The sequence below is a fragment of the Penicillium manginii genome (genome assembly GCF_028828005.1).
Source record: "Penicillium manginii strain IBT 31320 chromosome Unknown utg000005l:1.0-5665137.0:1.0-5668048.0, whole genome shotgun sequence".
Taxonomy (NCBI): Eukaryota; Fungi; Ascomycota; class Eurotiomycetes; order Eurotiales; family Aspergillaceae; genus Penicillium; species Penicillium manginii.
The window spans coordinates 1,862,775-1,881,648 of NW_026643106.1; the positions used below are offsets into that span (position 1 = coordinate 1,862,775).

General features: G+C 50.6%; 5 protein-coding genes across 5 annotated transcripts; all 5 read left to right on the forward strand.

Annotated features, from left to right (window-relative positions):
- Window positions 1-1,469: 1,469 nt before the first annotated feature.
- On the forward strand, window positions 1,470-3,602 carry N7533_007074 (uncharacterized protein; the record flags this gene model as incomplete). Its single annotated transcript, XM_057103724.1, has 1 exon — window positions 1,470-3,602. One exon carries the CDS (start codon window positions 1,470-1,472, stop codon window positions 3,600-3,602), a length of 2,133 nt encoding a protein of 710 aa, XP_056958681.1.
- A 2,223-nt stretch (window positions 3,603-5,825) lies between these two features.
- On the forward strand, window positions 5,826-6,290 carry N7533_007075 (C6 transcription factor; the record flags this gene model as incomplete). Its single annotated transcript, XM_057103725.1, has 1 exon — window positions 5,826-6,290. One exon carries the CDS (start codon window positions 5,826-5,828, stop codon window positions 6,288-6,290), a length of 465 nt encoding a protein of 154 aa, XP_056958682.1.
- A 754-nt stretch (window positions 6,291-7,044) lies between these two features.
- Window positions 7,045-14,150, forward strand: N7533_007076 (CCR4-NOT core subunit CDC39; the record flags this gene model as incomplete). Its single annotated transcript, XM_057103726.1, is given in 6 exon segments — window positions 7,045-7,698; window positions 7,753-8,077; window positions 8,133-11,779; window positions 11,808-13,433; window positions 13,453-14,010; window positions 14,085-14,150. The coding sequence occupies 6 exon segments, from the start codon at window positions 7,045-7,047 to the stop codon at window positions 14,148-14,150; spliced, it is 6,876 nt and encodes a 2,291-aa protein (XP_056958683.1).
- A 647-nt stretch (window positions 14,151-14,797) lies between these two features.
- Window positions 14,798-16,026, forward strand: N7533_007077 (seipin; the record flags this gene model as incomplete). Its single annotated transcript, XM_057103727.1, has 4 exons — window positions 14,798-14,866; window positions 14,915-15,099; window positions 15,160-15,615; window positions 15,672-16,026. 4 exons carry the CDS (start codon window positions 14,798-14,800, stop codon window positions 16,024-16,026), a joined length of 1,065 nt encoding a protein of 354 aa, XP_056958684.1.
- Window positions 16,027-16,254: 228 nt separating this feature from the next.
- N7533_007078 (uncharacterized protein) lies at window positions 16,255-18,859 on the forward strand (the record flags this gene model as incomplete). The annotated part of the gene is made up of 4 exons (XM_057103728.1): window positions 16,255-16,266; window positions 16,348-17,246; window positions 17,318-17,377; window positions 17,575-18,859. 4 exons carry the CDS (start codon window positions 16,255-16,257, stop codon window positions 18,857-18,859), a joined length of 2,256 nt encoding a protein of 751 aa, XP_056958685.1.
- Window positions 18,860-18,874: the final 15 nt, after the last annotated feature.

An 18,874-nucleotide genomic window follows, 5' to 3' on the forward strand; every position in this document is an offset into this window, starting at 1 on the left:
GATTTCTAGTTTACCGGCAGTGATTTTCGCGCTCAGGTTTTGTATCGACCAGGGGATGCAGTGATGAAACGGGTTCTGGGGTTTTGGTGGAAACAAAGACTCTTTGCCCAAGCCGAGGACCGGTCGCGATAAGAGAAAGAGAATTTGGGGGGTTTATTTCTTTCTCTCTCTTACGCTGTTTCAGTGTAGACCATCTTCAGAGTCCTAAAAATAAGTCGAGCGAGTACTCCGTACTCCATACATTATGTAGAATTCAGACGGCTAACAATTAGTCCGGCTGTGTTTTGTGGGCAGTGTTCATGTATGCAAGATCCGAGATATCCGTCATGCCCAGCCTGAGCAGGGCTGCATGTAAGAGGTCGGCGATGGAAACCCCCCCCCAGTTGGCCAAGATTGAGTTTTTCAATACTCTGGTGGGTTTTCCTGGCAGCCAAGTTTTGGCCAGGACTTGCCGAGCGGAACGCGATGTTGAGAACCGCTGGCTGTGTAGAGTTGTGATCCACCGTCATACGGTGAGAGTCGATTTTCGTATTGGTCCCTCGGGTTTAGACTGGGCGCCTGTAAGTGCTGGGGGTTTGATCCAGGGATTGTCATTGTAGGCGATGAGATTACAATGAGCGGTCCTATAGGACTCTGAAAGAGATAGAGATAGATGGGATATTCCACAGGTGCAAAGGCAAGACAAGGCTGAGATTCGAGTCCAAATGTCTAGACTCTAGACCAGTTCCGGTGACAACATCAGAGACTGCGTTTTTCCCTAAGCCGGGGTGGGTGGTGGCGATGCCCAGACCCACCGTGTGCAGCCAAAGGAGGACCTAGTCGCTAGCCCGGTCGCCCTAGTGGCTGTAGCGCACACGGAGGAGGTTCCAGTCGATCATGCCCAGTGAAAGGGTCCCTCTTCGATGGGGATTCTCCATGGGCAGGGTCTTCAAAGTAGGGTCTTGCGAGGAGAAAAAGGAAGAGGAAGTCTGGTAAAGGTGAAGGCAGATATTTGATGCAGAAGGAGAGATAGAGAGAGAGATAGAGAGAGAGAGTACTCCTCAATAAGTAGAAGGTATGGTGAACACGGAGTAGGTACTGAATGTTTCAGGCGGTACGTACAGAACAGGGCCCTTGGGTGGTCTGCAACACTGCGACACCCCCTCCCGACGTATTACCGCCGTCACACTGAGTCTCCAAACCAACAGAAACCCCGGCCCCCTTCACTCTCACATCATCCAATTCGACCTCCTTCCTCATCCACCTCCACCTTCATCACTAATCTCGCCCTCCTTCGCTCGTTTTTCACCCTTTTACGACGTCTCTCCCACCAACTCCTAACGATCAACAAATTCATATTCCCGCCATATCGTCGCTTCTCGCCACTCGTCGCCTCAAACTCTCCCCCCCCCCCCCCAGGCTAGCCTGCGAAACGGATTGAAACCGATTCAAGAGGTGGCCCGATAGGGCTGCCGTAACTAGGGAAGACAATGTCTGGACACCATTCTCGCTCGGCATCACGGTCATCCCAGAATCCACGCCTTTCACAAGGACAAACCCGCGACTCGATGTCGATGCCTCGCTACTCCTTCGGTCGCAACTCACGCGTCTCCAACCCAAATGTCTTTTCCGATGAATACTCATTAGAACCGATCGATGTCGACCAGATCGAACGTGCCCCTAGCCCCGCCTCTATCGCCTCCTCGACCACTCTTCGCTCAACTCACCACCCTCAAAAGGCCGTTAGTACCGCGACGACCGAGAATGAGAATCCATTCGCCGATGACGCTCGTCTCTCCTTTGAGGAGGCTCACCGATCAAGCCTCCCTCAGAAGGGCGTAGGTGCCTTCTCCAACAATCGCAATTCCATCAACTCGGTCAACAATTCCCCCTTTGTCGCTCAGCGAAATCAAAGCGTCTCTTCCCGTTTTTCGATACCCCGGGCTCTGAGCCCCTATACCGGAGCCACTGGGCCCAGCCATCCATATGCTATGTACCCCCAGGTTGGTGTCAGCCGCTCCCCAAGCGTAGGAAGCACCTCGACTATCCGTCAACCCGATCGCCCGCTAGGCGAAACAGCCGCTCCACAACACCCTTACGCTATGTACACTCAAAATGTTGTTGAAGAAGGGATGGATGACGATGATGTGATCCCTGTCGGGTTCCCTGGTCACAATCCCCCTTACCAGCCGCCGCAGAGTCGTCGCGATGATGATGTTGGAGACATCATCGGGCCAGATGGTCACACAGAACCGTTACCACCTTACTCCAGATACCCGACGGGGGTCATCCCCAAACCCCCGACTCCAGAGAATATGGCGGACATGAACTCTACACCAGAGGACCAACAGCTCAATTCGGTCTCAAGGGAGCAACCACCCATTTCTGAGACGTCTTCTCGACCCCTTGTTGCTGATTATACTGGAAATTCTGCGCACGGCGGCAGTAATCAGAATGGCGGGACCAATAACCGAAGCAGTGCCGGTCAGAGGGCAGCAGCAGCAACGGGTATCATGGCATTTGAGGAGAAGCTCAAACAAAAAGGAAAAAAGACAGTATGCTGCGGTCTTCCAGTCTGGACTATCGTACTCATTTGTACTGTGATGCTGATCGGAGGGTCCATTGGCGGTGTGATTGGGGGTGTCCTGGGTACCAAGCGTGCTGCTGAGGCCGAAAAAGAGGCTGCTGCGGCTTCATCGAGCGGTCCCCACATCGTGACGGTCACTGCAACACCACAAAAGGATTATTCAACGATGACCAGTACCCCCAGCAACCTCAAGTCGGTTCCAACTGGCACATTCTATGTTCCTATGGTACATCAGAATTCTTCGGCAATGTGCGTCGACGATGACACAATGAAGAGCGCTTGGAAGTGCATGGACAAGCCGAGCCACCTCGAAGTTACTGTCACTGAAAATGACGATCACCACCACACTATCATCTTCCCCAACCCAACCTCAACCTCAAGTTTCAGCTACGGGGCTCAGCCGCCTTACATGACCCAACCTGCGATTAAATTGGGCTTTGCAATTGACACCAGCGATACCAGCCTGGGCCCTGCTCTCTTCTTCGAGGCCAAATTCGACAAGTTGGTCGTCGTGCCCGACTCGAAATTCCAACAAAGCTCCTCTGTATCCGCACGGGCATGGCCTGGGGACGAGGATTTCTTGAGCTTGTTGAGTCGCAAACAGGTCGCACAGCCCGGCGATAAACCGTGGTTCTGCTGGTGGAATCAAACGCAGATGGAATTCTTCATCTACGTCAACCAAACAACCTCGGGGACTTCCACAGATGCCACAGCTTCTACCAACGATCAAATGGCTGCCAGTACTGCGGCTGCCGATAGTGCGTCCAAGCGGGGCGTATCGATTCCGAGCTATCCGCGAAAGATCAAAGTCGACGAACGACGTGATCAGCCAGGAGCAGTCGCACCCTATTGTCAGCAAATGCAAGTGAATTCTGTTGGCCAAGCATCGCCTATTCCATATAAAACCATCGATATCAAGGAGAATGAGCCAACTCCAACAACTACCTACATCGATAGTCAAGGTGGCGCTCAGCAGACATACACAGCAAAGGCGCAATATGCTACCCCATGCTATTGTCTATCCTTTGCTGATTAAATGCATTTTTCCTGTCGTTTGAGCGAATTATTTTTTCTCCATCTTGGTTTTAGGTCTGGGACCTCTGGCGTTGGCGTTGAAACGGCCTTCCCACTAGCATCGGTTTATGTGCACACGATTGTCTCTCTTCTCCAATGTGTGAATTATCTTTTCAGTCTCATTTTGCTCTGCCGATTCTCTGCGAAACTTGCGGCATGACACGATCCTATCTATTTTCTTTTTGCGCACTGGCAGCTTCTCTTCCCCTGTTGGGGTATATATGAAATTTCTTTGTTTATTGTTGAGTGTTCAACTTTCTCTGGCGTTAATTGGAGCAGCCGGCGCGGCTCCGGGTATTTGTGATATGTTTGGTTTCGATCTATGCCGTGCAACCGATTTTTGTCTCTTTTAGGAGCTCATAGGCTCATATCCTGTTCTAGCGTCTGATGATATCACCATTAGCATCTGTCTCAACCCAAAATACAAGATAGATGATCTTAAGGCAACTACTACCCGCTACAGTCAACTCATAAATTTAATATCTTGGGCATTCTGATCATTCTGTTCATCGACTTGCCTCGAGGTACCCTGGGTATGAAAGCACCCACCCTCCAGTGTGGAAAATGCTCAAGCGCAATAGAGATAGGGCGAACCTGATAGGATTGTCGGCGTTCAAGCCAGAGGTTAGTAGTAACATCATGATGTTGACTAGACTCAAGTGCCATTGTGAACCATAAAATTCCCTCTCGCTGTGTATCAAGAAACTTCTCTGATCATTAGTGCCCACTGGTATACTTTACAACGGATGAGAACCACGAGGTATGCCACCATCTCGGCAGTAAGCATAAACCGTACCTAGTAGGTATCCGTTCAAATTGATCGTCTGTGTCACCAAAAGACGTACCTTCAGCTTGCATTTAGTGACGATAACCTTTCCACAAGGTAGTAAAGAAATCAGCCGCTAACAAAACACACGCTGACATCCTGGCAACCTGGATTGATATACCAACTTAAACATTGAAAATAGTATCTATTACCAGCAGTCTTTCACGCTTTATCAGACCCAGCAAAAATCGCAACGCCACATCCAGCAGCTTGGAATAGAATGAAGACCACATCACATCTGACAAATACCCAAGTGAAAAATATCCAGCCTCAATAATTGGTGTATTTCTAAGACTAGCTGGGCTATTCCTGCTAAACGGAAGAATACCCAGGTATGGCGGATAAATTAGTCGTACCTACCTGCCTTTTGGCAGTACTAGTCGTAGGTTGTGGCTTTGAACAGGCATCGAGGGCCGGATTTTGTACATATGTATGCCATTATGTGCGACGAGAATGGGATTGAGGAGGAATTTCGTGGGATACGGCACCAGATATTGTCTTTCCAAGCTAACGCCAATGTATTATGGTGTTGTGGTTTAGCCCCCAATCTTGATATTTGTCGCGTTCGCGTTCATCACTGTACTAAGACTGCGAGTCCTCAGTTTTCAACTACCTTCCTTCCTAGCTACAGTATTGAGTGAGTCCATTGCGTCGTGTCACAGTAGCCTTGAGTGGCTCATTCAGAGTAGGCTCAGGCGCTTGCTATGAGTGACTCTACAACTGACTGGGTGGGCCAAAAAAAGGCGCCGCCTCGGCGATCTTACCGGAAATCTCAAAAGGGGTGTGATCAGTGCAAACAGCGACATGTCAAGGTAAGATCATATGTCCTTAGTTTATGCGTCCAAGCTTTTTAAACTTTCCTGAGTATCGCAGTGCGATGAGGGACGTCCGCAGTGCGCCAACTGTGTACATCGAGAGCTCTGTTGCACCTTTTTAAGGTCTCCCAAGCCTCTAAGCAGGGCTCCCCCCCTCAACGAGCAGTGCCTGATGATAGACAAGCTATAGAGCTTCCCAGAAAAAAGCCCGACTATGAGCTCCGATACAGTGCTCGGGGCCTGGAGTTAATGCACAAATTTGCAACGGATTCTTATGAGAGTCTGTGTGGTGATCGTTCAGATGCGCACGCTTGGCAATATTCAATTCCCCAGCAAGCCTATTCACATGAATATCTGCCCCACAGCATGCTCGCCTTCGCTGCCTTGCACATAGCAGCCACAAGTTGTGATCCTAAGAAATCCCTCAAGTATCTCGATACAGCGGTTTGAATATAGCAGCTTGTCATGTAGCTCGTTCCAAAAGGCCTTGGATCAATGGACGCCACAAACATGCAAATCTATTTTTGCCTGCTCCGCCATTGTCATGGTTATTAGCTTCGCTTTGCCATGTCTCAGTGCTAAATACCGCGGCGAGAAACTGCTCATGCTGGGAACCATGACCGCCGCATGGGAGCTATACCAGGGTGGGCGCAGGATATTCTGTATCATTGAGCCATGGCTTCATGGAAGCATCTTTTCAAAATATGACTTCTGGAAGATGCAGTCAGGCAACCTTGCTCCGGAAATTAATGAAGCTCTCAGTCAGCTAGATGAGTTAAACTCCGAGTCTCTCATCGCTGAGTGCCACACTGAGATTTGGGATAGCAACCATGAGACAATCGAGCTGTTACGATTGTGCTTCTCTAAATTTGCACATAGTCCTCATCCGGCTGCGATCCTTGGCTGGCTCGTATATGTGAAAAAGACATTTGTCGATCAGCTATGCTCAAGAAAGCCGTTGCAATTGCCAATTGGTTATATTTATGCACTGGGGCGTTCTCCTGAATGAACTGGGTCATCAATTCTGGTAGGCGCGAGGGTCGGGTAAAGCTCTTGTTGCAGAACTATCCGATGAACTGGGATTTTTGACAAAGGATCCAAAGTAGGCACCAGCATTGGCATGGCCCCAGCGGCAACTTTTTACATAATGGAGCAAGTTGATAAACTAGTAGTTATCAAATGGTATAACTAGCAGGTAGGATACTACTCTGTACATGATGTACTACTGCCACTATTCCATTTCGGGAAGCTGTGCTCCGTGCAGGCCTGGATGACTAATATGGTCATGTGACTTAAGTCGACAATGCGGCCCTAGTTAAGACACGCGACTAGCATCATGCATTCAGAGTGATGATTGAGAATCCAGTGGAATTACGTATAACATAAAATGAATCCTAGTCAAGTTTAAAGATGTCAATTTGTCTATTGTAGGATCAGCTTGAATCACTTTGTAAGTACAGTATATAGTTGTAGCCATAGTATGCCCCGGCTGCCCGACCCCCGAAGCTACCCCCCGACCTGGCCTCAGGCAGAAACTCTTCCGACCACACTCACCTTGAAGGGAATCCTCCAACCTCTCTCATCGCATCGCCATCCATTCCCCTTCCACACAACCCCCCTCATCTTCATTTCCGATCCCCCCCCCTCTATCACCCAATAGCGCACGACTCACCTCTTCACCGGTCGGCTATAACGGTCTCGTCCACTGCGCCCGCCTAAAAATCTGTCCTTGGACCTCCAGATCAAATGATCGCGTCTCCTAGATGACCTTCCCTCCCCCTCACCCTTCCGCCCAATCGTCGATTGCTTCTGGCACCGATAAATCTTCTTCGACCAGGCCTGAATTTGGTGCCTGGGGTCGGTCCACGTCACAGTCCGGCATTCGTCGTGGGTTGACTCCTCTCGCGACCAATCTCTCCTCCACCGTCACCTCTGCATCTTCCCGGGGCTTGGACGCAGGCCCTGGGGTTTCGACTCCCTCCTCCTTCTCTGCCGTTCTGAGCTCTACAAGGGGCCTTTCTGGGGGCAGCCCCAAACCTGCACCCTCTCCGTTCACCTCACTGCAATCGAGTTCGCAGCAGTCCCATTCGCTCTCCTCCCCCAAGTTCCGCGCACACACCCCTTCAGCGGGATCTCATTTCACTTCCGTAACAGGCTCCATCACGGGTGGTGGAGGATCTGGAGGAGGTGGTGGGCCAGGATCTACCAGAGGCGTCGCTTTCTCACCTCTGTCATCCGGCACAACCGTGAATTCACCCACGGGCTTCGCTTCTGATAAGCCCGGATCGGCTGCTGCTCATTCGAGCCAATCGTCTCTCACCAAGATCTCGATCGCTCAGGTATTCCTACTGTTAGATTCTATCACTGAGAAGGAGGGCAAAGAAAAGTGGGAAACCAAAGCCGCCCAGATACACAAGGTAAATCTTGACCCCGCTCATGATTTCCCTACGGAGTACTGACTCACTCACCAGCTCGTCACATCCAACGGAATGGAGGTCTTTTCGAAATACTTTCGCCGTCTTCTTACGGGCAATGCCCCTCAAATCTTCCCGGGCGTCAACAAGTCCGTCGAGAATGCGGGCAACTACCCCCTTTTAACCCAGGAAATGCACAAAGTTGCGACAGACATCGAGCAAGCACAAAAGATTGCCGAAACGGTAGACACCTCAGAGGGTGATATCTTCCGTGACTTCGACCTGTCAACCTTCCTGGATCATTTCCGCCTCGATCCCATTGTTAAGGTTGCGCTCGCTTTGGCTTTTAAGTTGACTAATAAATCAGATCTTCGTGCTAAAGGTTTGTTTGTCTCCACACGAGTTGTCTTTCTTACGACTAATCGATCATTTCTTAGCCGACGCCATCCTTTCGAACTCAACCACACCCTTCCTCCAAAGCTTGGCCAACCCATCCGAAACGACCAAGGATTACCAGAATTCTTTCCTTGGAATCACGATTGAACGATTTATCCTTTACCCTCCCCGCAATTTCACCGATGATGTCAAGGCCAAGCTGGTCTACGCTGTGAACCTGCGATGCCAGAAGATGGGTTTGGATATGCCTTTGGAGGTTTCCTCAGCTCTCCAGATGTTCAACTTTGTCAACCCGCGCTATACTCTCGTCAGACAGCTACACTCCAAGGGCCCACGCGCAACTGCAAACACGGAGACCCTTACCGAAGTGGTCAATGCAGCAGGACCCGATAGCTGGAGCGAGGAACAACTTGCCAGTGCTCTTCTCTTCATGGTTCTGTCGCAGTATTGGCAGCAGTTCTCTCCCGAGACGCTTCTGAGTGCCTATGCCGACAAGCAGATTGATTGGACTCTGGTGTTTCGGACCTTTGATCGGGAGGGCCTGAGAGTGGATCCCAAGCAATTCGCCAAACTGTATAGCATTTTGACCACTGTTGCCTCCGATGACAGCTCCCTGGACATCCAGAAGCTCTGGGGCGGAGACTGGGAACATCGGGACACGCAGATGTCGTTCCTGACAGCCTTCGTTGCCTCGCGAACCGACGCTTCTCAAATTCCTAATCTTCGTGCAACATTCCCTAGCGACTTCTTCGACGATGCGCCTGAGATTGTGAAACTGCAGGGCGAACGCGCTTCTAAATCACCCCTTCGTTCCATGGACGCCATGAGGGCAATCTTCGACCTCGCTCTGTTCTCCCAAGCTTCATGGGCCGCTACTGAAAGTCAACTTCTCATCAAAGCAGTTTTGCAATACGATCTCCCCGTCTTCCTTGTTTCCGCTCTCGCCATTCCGCAGCCATGGTCTAGTGTCCAACAGAGCTTCGTTCTCCGAACCTTCGTTGTTTTCATTTCCAAACAAGAGGATGGCTACCAACTGGCCCTTCATGGAGCCTGGCGCCAGGATCGCCAGTGGGTTTCCGAGCAGCTTTTCACTGCTTTTACCCAGGACCCTACTGCCACTGCAGCGATTTATGAACATGCAGCGGCCTATGGCTGGCTCGAATATCTGCTCGGTTTCACTAACGGTCTCGCGCTAGACCTTGCCTGCTACTCTCATCGCAAGAGCTCATTTGATCTCGAGCAATGGGTTCAAAATGCTTCTCAAAAGGGGCCCATTGATATGGGCGGCCTGCTGTCTAAGTTCCTGAGGATCAAGGCTGAGGATGAGCTACATGTCCAACGAAAGGAACAGCCGGCTCCTCAGATGGTCAGTCTTTCTGTGAAAACCGTATATACTCTTTTGTCGGTACTGGAGGAGTACGTTGGTGACCGCGAGAACCTCACCCCCGTCCAACGCATTTGTATTCAGACCTACCCCCGACTCATTAATTACGGTGAAGGGTTCGACGACATCATTGATGCGAACGGTGAAAATGGTAACACCTTGCCTGAGACCATTGACAAGCAAATGCAGGAATTATTTGGCAAGATGTACCACGAAGAATTGTCGCTTCGTGAAATGTTGGAGTTGATGCGAAAGTATAAGTCTTCCCGTGAACCCGAGGAGCAAGATCTCTTCGCTTGCATGGTCCACGGTCTTGTCGACGAATATCACTGTTATCACGAATATCCTCTCGAGGCTCTGACCAAGACTGCGGTCATGTTCGGCGGAATCATCAATTTCCGCTTGGTCGACGGCATTACTCTCAAGGTTGGCCTAGGCATGATCCTGGAGGCCGTCAGGGAACACGAAGTCCACAATCCGATGTACAAGTTTGGTGTGGAGGCCATCGAGCAGTTGATCGGCCGTCTTCCCGAATGGGTTGGCTTCTGCCATCTACTGCTTCAAATCCCTAGCCTTGCAGGCACACCTATTTTCCAGAAGGCCGAGGAAGTTCTCGGAGAGCAAGGCGGCAGCCATGAGAATGGGAACAAATTCGAAGATCTAGGCGGCCCTCTTCTCACCAATGGCAACGTGGAGGATGTCGTCGTGAATGATGGTACATCGCGAAAGTTCCGCGCCGTGCAGGTGGATGCTCCCATTCGGTCCGATCTCTACGAGGATCCGAACGAAGACATCCAGGATAAGATTTTGTTTGTCTTGAACAATGTTTCGGAACAAAACATCGAAGAGAAGCTGCAGGACTTGCGTGAAGTGTTGCGGGATCAGCACCACCAGTGGTTTGCTGCTTATTTGGTCGAAGAGCGTGCCAAGCTGCAGCCCAACTTCCAACAATTATACCTGGATCTTCTCGACCGCATCGACGACCGAATTCTCTGGACCGAGGTTCTGAGAGAAACCTACGTCAGTGTCGCCAAGCTCTTGAACTCGGAGGCTACCTTGAACTCGTCTCAGGATCGTGGCCACCTCAAGAATCTCGGCGCCTGGCTCGGCTCACTGACTATCGCCAAAGACAAGCCCATCAAGCACAAGAACATCTTTTTCAAGGGCTTGCTCTTGGAAGGCTACGACAGCTCACGCCTCATGGTTACGATTCCCTTTACGTGCAAGGTCCTGGTTCAAGCGACCAAATCTACAGTCTTCAAGCCCCCAAACCCGTGGTTGATGGATATTTTGGGATTACTTCTAGAGTTGTACCATTTCGCCGAGTTGAAACTCAACCTTAAATTCGAGATTGAGGTACTGTGCAAAGATCTTGATCTGGACCACAAGACCATCGAACCCTCTAATGGCATTCGTGACCGTACCGCCCACGTCGAGGAGACTTTGTCCACCACCAACATCCCAGAGGGCCTGGAAGCTTTCGAGGATATGGGTCTCACTGCCCTCAACCAGGGCATTCGAAACGAAAGATTGTCACCTGCTGCTATCATGTCCACTCTACCTAGCCTTGATAAGATTCTGGTCTTGCCCCCGTCAGCGAGCGGCATGGTTGACCAGAGTGTCCTGAGGCAGATTGTGCACACTGCGGTGGAACGTGCTATTGCGGAAATTATTACTCCGGTTGTGGAGCGCTCTGTGACCATTGCCTCTATCTCTACCGTCCAACTTGTTTCTAAGGACTTTGCCATGGAGCCCGACGAGGAGAAGTTCCGCCATGCCGCTGGAATCATGGTGCGTCAACTTGCCGGCAGTCTGGCTTTGGTCACCTGCAAAGAGCCACTCAAAGTCAGCATGACAAATTATATTCGTATGATCCAGCAAGAGTACTCTGATCAACCTATGCCCGAAGGTTTGATTTTGATGTGCGTCAACGACAATCTGGATGCTGCCTGTGGCATAGTTGAGAAAGCAGCCGAGGAGAAGTCTCTTCCCGAGATCGAGAAGGTCATTGAGGCCCAACTGGAGGCTCGGCGTCGCCACATCGCTACTCGTCCCAATGAGCCTTTCATTGACCCGTCAATGAATCGTTGGGGACTCTTCATTCCCGAGCCCTACCGTCAAACCCCCGGGGGACTTAATAAGGAGCAGCTGGCAATCTACGAAGAGTTCGCTCGCCAATCGCGTGGTACCGCTATTACTCATCCTCAGAATGTTTCAACCGACTCTGGCCGTCCTCTTCCAGACGTGCTCCAAGACACCTACCCCGCTATCCCTAACCTTTCAACGCCGGCCGAACAGCCTGCGGTCCCCTCATCGCACCCCCCAACCTCAGCACGCTGTCTCCCAGATCCCCGTCCACACGAATGGGTTCCTCGATACGCAGAGCCCAAGAGAACGAGTCGAGAATCTTATCTCTGAACTTCAACAATCCGCTCGCAACGCTCCGGAAGAGCATGTTAAGGACCTTGGTCGCGAGAGCACTGTCCTCCAAGAATACAACCAAGCTCTGCGCGCTATCCTGAACTCTCCTAATGGCGAGGAGTTGGCCCGGTTGACCTCCCTCAAGGTTTGCACAACTCTATACGGCCAATCTTCGGGATCTCTGGAAATCGAGGTTCTTGTTCATCTTCTCGCCAAGCTGTGTGACTTGTCCTCAGTGATCGCACGGTACACCTGGGCGCTTCTTGCGGAGATTGACGACGAGCACATGTTTAATGTTCCTGTCACTGTTGCTCTCATCGACGCAGGCCTTCTTGACATCCGCCGAGTGGATATGGTTCTCACTCGCCTCATCATGCAAAAGAATGTCAGCGCTCTCGAGTTGCTCGACACGCTGATGAGCCGTGTCCTCTTCAACGACGAGCCCTCCGCTCTTCGCTCCGACTTCTCTGGTAGCTTGGATGCCATGAGCCAATGGCTCTCCGAGGATGGCAACATTGCTCCCGCCTTGGAGATCATTCGCAAGCTGCGCGAGTGTGGAATTCCCGAAGTCGCCAACCCATTACTCAGTGATCAGGCTAGGTCCAAGCGTGACCAGATGGAGTACATCTTCAGCGAGTGGATTGGTATATACAAGGCCTCTGGTGCCAACGAGCGTACCTACCTCTCTTTCCTCCAGGACATGCACAACCGCCAAGTCATGAACCTGCAAGAGGACTCTGCATTGTTCTTCCGCCTGAGCATTGACATTTCTGTCGCCATGTTTGAGCATGAGTCTCAGAACCCCAATGGCAGCTTGGATGAGGCTTTCCTCTATGTTGACGCCCTCGCCAAGCTTGTTATTCTATTGGTCAAATCTCAAGGAGAGAATGATGGCGCTGTCAGTCTCAGCAAGCCTGCTTACTTTGGCTCCATTCTCTCATCTCTTGTCTTGGTTCTTAATCACCATCAAGTTATGCGTGGCGAGGCGTTCAACCAACGTGTTTTCTTCCGCCTGTTCTCTAGCATCCTGTGCGAATACTCCGTTGCAGGTCTCCAGCTTCATGAGGAACACCAGGGCATGATATTTGCACTGGCTAACAAATTCCTGTCCCTGCAGCCCCGCTACTTTCCTAGCTTCGTCTACGGCTGGCTTTCACTAGTCTCCCATCGTGTCTTCATGTCTGACATGCTCAACATGCCCGAACGTGCCGGTTGGGCTGTCTACTGTGAGATCATGCAGGTCTTGCTTTCCTACATTGGTGAGCAGCTCAAGGCAGCCAACATCTCTTATGTCGCCAAGGACTTGTATAAGGGAGTGCTCCGCATCTTGTTAATCCTTCACCACGACTTCCCGGAGTTTGTCGCCGAGAACCACTTCCAATTCTGCAACGTGATCCCCGCTCATTGCGCCCAGCTTCGCAACTTGGTTCTCAGCGCCTACCCTTCATCTTTCCAGAAGCTTCCCGATCCTTTCCGTGAGGGTCTGAAGGTTGAGCGAATTGAGGAGATGCGGGAGATCCCCAAGATCGCAGGCAATGTTGCTGCCCCCCCTGCAGCAGGCAAACCTCAAGGACGTCATCGATACTGTCCTGCAGAGTGACAATGCATCTGAAGCCGTGGTTCAACAAATTTGTGACACTGTTGTCAACGATGAACCCCGCGATACTGCTCTTTTCTACCAGCCCATTAATGTCGATGTTGTTCTAGTCAACGCGCTTGTTTTGTACATTGGCCAACAAGCTGCTACAGAACACGCATCGAAGAGCAATACCCGAAGCGTCTTCGAGAACTCCAACCATGCCGCTCTTCTGGAGAAACTTGCCCAAGCAATGCAGCCCGAGGCTCGTTACTACTTGTTGAGCGCGATGGCCAACCAGCTGCGATACCCCAACAGCCACACCTACTTCTTTAGCTTCACCATCCTGCGTCTGTTTGGTGTTGACTACTCTGAGCAGGATGAGTCTGACATCCGCCAGCAAATTATTCGTGTGCTGCTGGAGCGACTCATCGTCCATCGTCCGCACCCGTGGGGTCTTATCATTACCCTGCAAGAGCTTCTGCAAAACCGCAGCTACTCTTTCTTCCGCCTCCCCTTCATCCAAGCGGCCCCTGAGGTATGTTTTTATTATTCCGTTCTGTATCCTCTCTATCCCCGGCCCCGAACCGGCCCTAACATACTTTCTTACAGATTGGACGTCTTTTCGACGCTCTCCTGCAACACATCCAACAGCAAAGCCCTCGTCCCATTGCGTAATCTTTGCTACCTCCCTCAACTACGAATTTTCTCCCGACGGTACAACCACACCGCACTCCACTCCTCCTTGCGCTTCTCCATGGGGTCCATTGCTTTTACACTTCTATTTTATTTTATTTTTTTCATGTCTCACGTTTCATGTGAAGGCCAAGGTGGGCGTGGGGGGTTGCATGCATCTTTTTCTACCCGTGTGTCACGATTTGCGCATGGCTTGAGATATTATGATATTTTCGCGTTTCAAGAGCTGCGCGACCTGTAATGATAAGATTGTAAAAGCTGGAGTTGAGGGTCTTCTGCATTCATGGTGGGAATCATTAGTTCAATCTATCATTCATTCGTGCTAGGTATACTTTTGGAATTTTAGATCATTTCCCTTCCTACTACCATCATGATGGTGGTAGGTAGCGTAGCAACTAACTAATTGACTAGTAGTAATTTGCTACATATCTCAAGAACATTCGAGGTGAATTTCAATCATTGCCGAGTTATAATCTCAGTAGTTTTGAACCTGTTCGCTCTGGTCTGTAGTCTATGAATACCACGGTGTGCTCGTACTTCCAAAGTGGGGAGGCGATAAGATCACCCTGAGCTACCGAGGAACTTGGATTGTCTCCAACTGCTTGCAACACCTCCACCACCCCTGCAACATGGCTGACTCCGAGTACACTGATGATGAAATGGATTATGAGAGTCCATCCTCACAAGCTATTGTCTTTGTATGTAACATGTCTGTTCCACTTTTCTTCAACACTAACATCAGGCAGGACGCGTTCCTGGCGCCATTTCGCGCGCTGTTCTCCAGGACCGCCCTCCGCATTTACCTCAACATTTTCTTGTTCACCATTGCCACACTCGCTCTTTTAGGTGTTTCGGGAATCGCATATGCAATATTTTACCTCAGATTCATTCCCACGGTCGGGATCGACCAAAACGTCCACCTACAGTTCGGGTAATGCTGGTCTCCTATACTCTCCTTCACCCCGCGTACTGACACCCATCTCCCTGACAGTGACGGTCATCCTTGGGGTACTGTTTCCCTTGAGCCCGATTTTGTGCATTCCCAGCCCTACGATGTCGCCGTCGTGCTCGAAGTTCCTCCTACACCCTCCAACCTTGATGTGGGCAACTTCATGGTCGACCTCACTCTCCTCGCTCCTCCATCCGGCTCTGGCCTAGCTGCCGTATCAAATAAACCGAATCCAATCCACCACTCTCGTCGACCGGCTATCCTGACCTACACCTCTCCTCTCGTGGATGTTGCGCGGCGAGTACTGCGCCTACCCTTGTACATGGTGGGCTGGCAACGTGAAGCCCAGATATTGGAGGTACCGATGATGGAGAAGATTGAATTTAGGCGGGGCACGCGCAATCTACCCCAAAGCCTCCGACTCGAACTCCAGAGCGATGGAAAGATGCAGATTTATTCCGTGCAAGTCGAGTTCCGAGCCCGATTTACCGGCATGCGGTGAGATCTCTCGGGGAGTTTAATACTGTGAAGAAATATGACTAACTCTATCTTAGATGGTTCATGTACCGCTGGAAAATTATGTCTTTTATGATATTCAGTTCCATGTTCTGGACCATTTCGTTGGGCTCGGCCAGTTTGACTTGGTTCATAGTGAGCTCGATCTGGCAGTCGGGTACGCCAAAGGAAGAACTCAAGGAGGATTCAGACGATGATTTGAAGAATGACACCGAGACAGAAGAGACCAGCTCTTTGGATGAAGTTGTCAAGGTGAAAGATGAAGAAGTGGATACTAAGTTGCTGCAGAGCTATCCCGAGACAGGAATTGAGGCCGTTGGATCGGGCTTGGAGAGCGCAGAGGGCCGAGGAATACAGAAACGGCGAATGCATTCACTCGAGGAGGATCAGTGAAGGTTACATGTGTTGAAAAGTGGTTGAAAATGTAGCATTCTTTTGTTTTTAACGCAATACCCATGATATTCTTATCCCAATGCCAATGTCAATGCCAATGTTTATGTCAACGTGATTTTCCCCAGGAGTGACGTTCCACGGTTTCCACTCTTCCCGATAAAAAGCGCCGCGCGGGGGGGAAATCTCCGATTTCTCCCTTCCCCCCTCCATCCCCTCATTGCAATCAACATGCACATCTTGGTCCGTCACTCCCCTACTCCTCTTCTCCGGAAGAAGGTTTATACATCCAGTATTATAAACAAATCATTAACCCAAATCTAGGTCACTAACGACGACGGTCCACCGTCGAACCAGTCGTCACCGTACGTGCATTCGCTCGTGCACTCACTCCAGGCCGCGGGGCACACTGTCTCGGTCGTTCTTCCTCACCAACAGCGATCATGGATTGGTAAGGCACATATCGTGGGCGCATCGGTGAAACCGACATACTTCCGCCCAGGTACTTTACATCAAGAGGATGGTACAGTTCACCACCTCCCGCGGGGGAGCAATGGTGAACCTGATGACGGCGGCGATGAATGGATCTTGATTGATTCGACGCCCGCAAGTTGCGTTCAAGTTGGTCTGTACCATTACTTTGAAGACCGCGGGCCGATCGATATGGTTGTATCTGGGCCCAACTATGGCCGCAACACCACCGCACTGTTTGCCATGTCGAGTGGAACCATCGGTGCCGCGATGGAAGGTGCCGTGTGTGGAAAGCGCTCCGTCGCGTTGTCATATGCATTCAGTTCTCGCAACCATGACCCAATTATCATTGCTGAGGCATCGAAACATTCTGTGAAGCTGATCGAGTATCTTTATGCCAATTGGGGCGATAAGGTTGATTTGTACAGCGTCAATGTTCCGTTAGAGCCTGGTGTCAGCCAGAATAAGGTCTTATACACAAAGATGCTACAGAATAAGTGGTCTACGGGTAGTTGCTTCGAAGCCACCGACCCTGGTGCCTCCGAAGACCCTGAGCTGCAGGAACAACGGTTACGCATTGAAAGCGAGATGATGGCTGGCAAGGGAGCCGTTTCGACCCAGAAGGATGAGAGCACGTCTAAGCTAAAGCACAAGCATTTCAAGTGGGCCCCTAACCTTGGAGATGTTTACCGGAGTGTTGAGGAGAATGCCCCTGGAAATGATGGATGGACTGTTAAGGAGCAGATGACCAGGTGAGTCTCTAACTCATTGTTCGCAAATCCATCACAACCCAAAGTGCTAACCTTTTATTTTCTTCCATCAGTGTTACGCCTCTTCAAGCGAGTTTCATGCATGCACCCAACATCGAGGGCGAGATCAAGCTGTGAGTGGAGATTCTGGTATGATGGCTATGGATGTTTCGTTTCAGATATACATGGAATTGATACACTAGATATCTGGCTTAGCTGATAGACGTCATGCTCCCCTTTACCCATTTTGCATTTGATACTTTTATATCTTGCTGTTTGCCATCTCTTCTTCCTTTGTGCAGAGTGATTCTGATAGAAGTGGTCCCTGTAGATCGGATGACCAGCCAACAGTGTATTCCATCGTCGATTGTGATGACCCCTATGTGCAGGCTCTAGTCGACCAAGCCTTGACCCGCCGACTTGGAAGCAAGGCTCGCTCTCAACGAATTTCCGATATCTCCGACCTGCCCGATTCTTCTGCGCCTGTGTTCCAGTACCGCGAGTATGAACGCCTGGACTTCGAACATATCATGTGCCGACCATCGACCTCCCTTTCCAACGCATACATCATTCGAAAGGCCCTGATCCGCAAGCATTACCTATCCAACACGGTAGCAAATTGGATCTCCAAAAACCCGGACAGTATTTTGCGAAACCATTTTAAACCTGCATTCGACTTTGAACTGGACTATGCTGAGTTCCTCGACGAGGCTTTATTGGAGGCTTACGAGCTACGTGAAAGCATGGAGAAGAACGAAGAGCGGCCCGAGTCCGAAAAGGAGTGGTGGATTCTCAAGCCTGGCATGAGTGACCGAGGACAAGGTATTCGGCTCTTCAATAGCGAGGATCAACTACGCGAAATCTTTGAGGAGTGGGAAGAAGACTCCGATGACGAGGAGAGTGGATCTGAGAGAGATGAAGCATCGGTAGATACAACCGAGGCGCACGATGCCGGTATTGTCACTTCCCAGCTGCGTCATTTCATGGCACAGCCCTACATTGACCCCCCGCTTCTTCTCCCTTCGTCCTCCAATCGCAAATTCCACATCCGAACCTACGTTCTCGCAACAGGTTCGCTGCAAGTCTATGTTTTCAAAGAAATGCTTGCTCTCTTCGCCGCGAAGTCTTATTGTGCTCCTCATGAGGAGGACGATGAGGTCAAAGATCTAGCTCGACACTTGACAAACACATGCTTCCAAGAGGGTGGTAGCTCAAATGAGGGTAGTGTGCGCCGCTTCTGGGACCTGGACCACCATGTCCCAGGCCTGTCCGCCGACTGGAAGGAGAAGATCTTCGAGCAAATTTGCGCAGTCACAGGCGAGGTCTTTGAAGCTGCAGCTCGAGGAATGATGGTGCATTTCCAGACTTTGCCGAACGCCTTTGAGCTGTTTGGCGTTGACTTCCTTGTCGATGCCTCCGGAGATGTCTGGTTGCTGGAGTTGAATGCCTTCCCGGATTTTGCCCAGACTGGAGAGAACCTCAAGGAAATGGTTGTTGGGAAATTATTCGAGGAGACCATTGATGTTGCTGTCAAGCCCTTCTTTGGACTCGGATCGAACGATAGTAAGGGTGATATGAAGCTTGTCAAAGACTTGGACTTGGGAAGAAAGAACTAAAAGTGAAATCGTGGT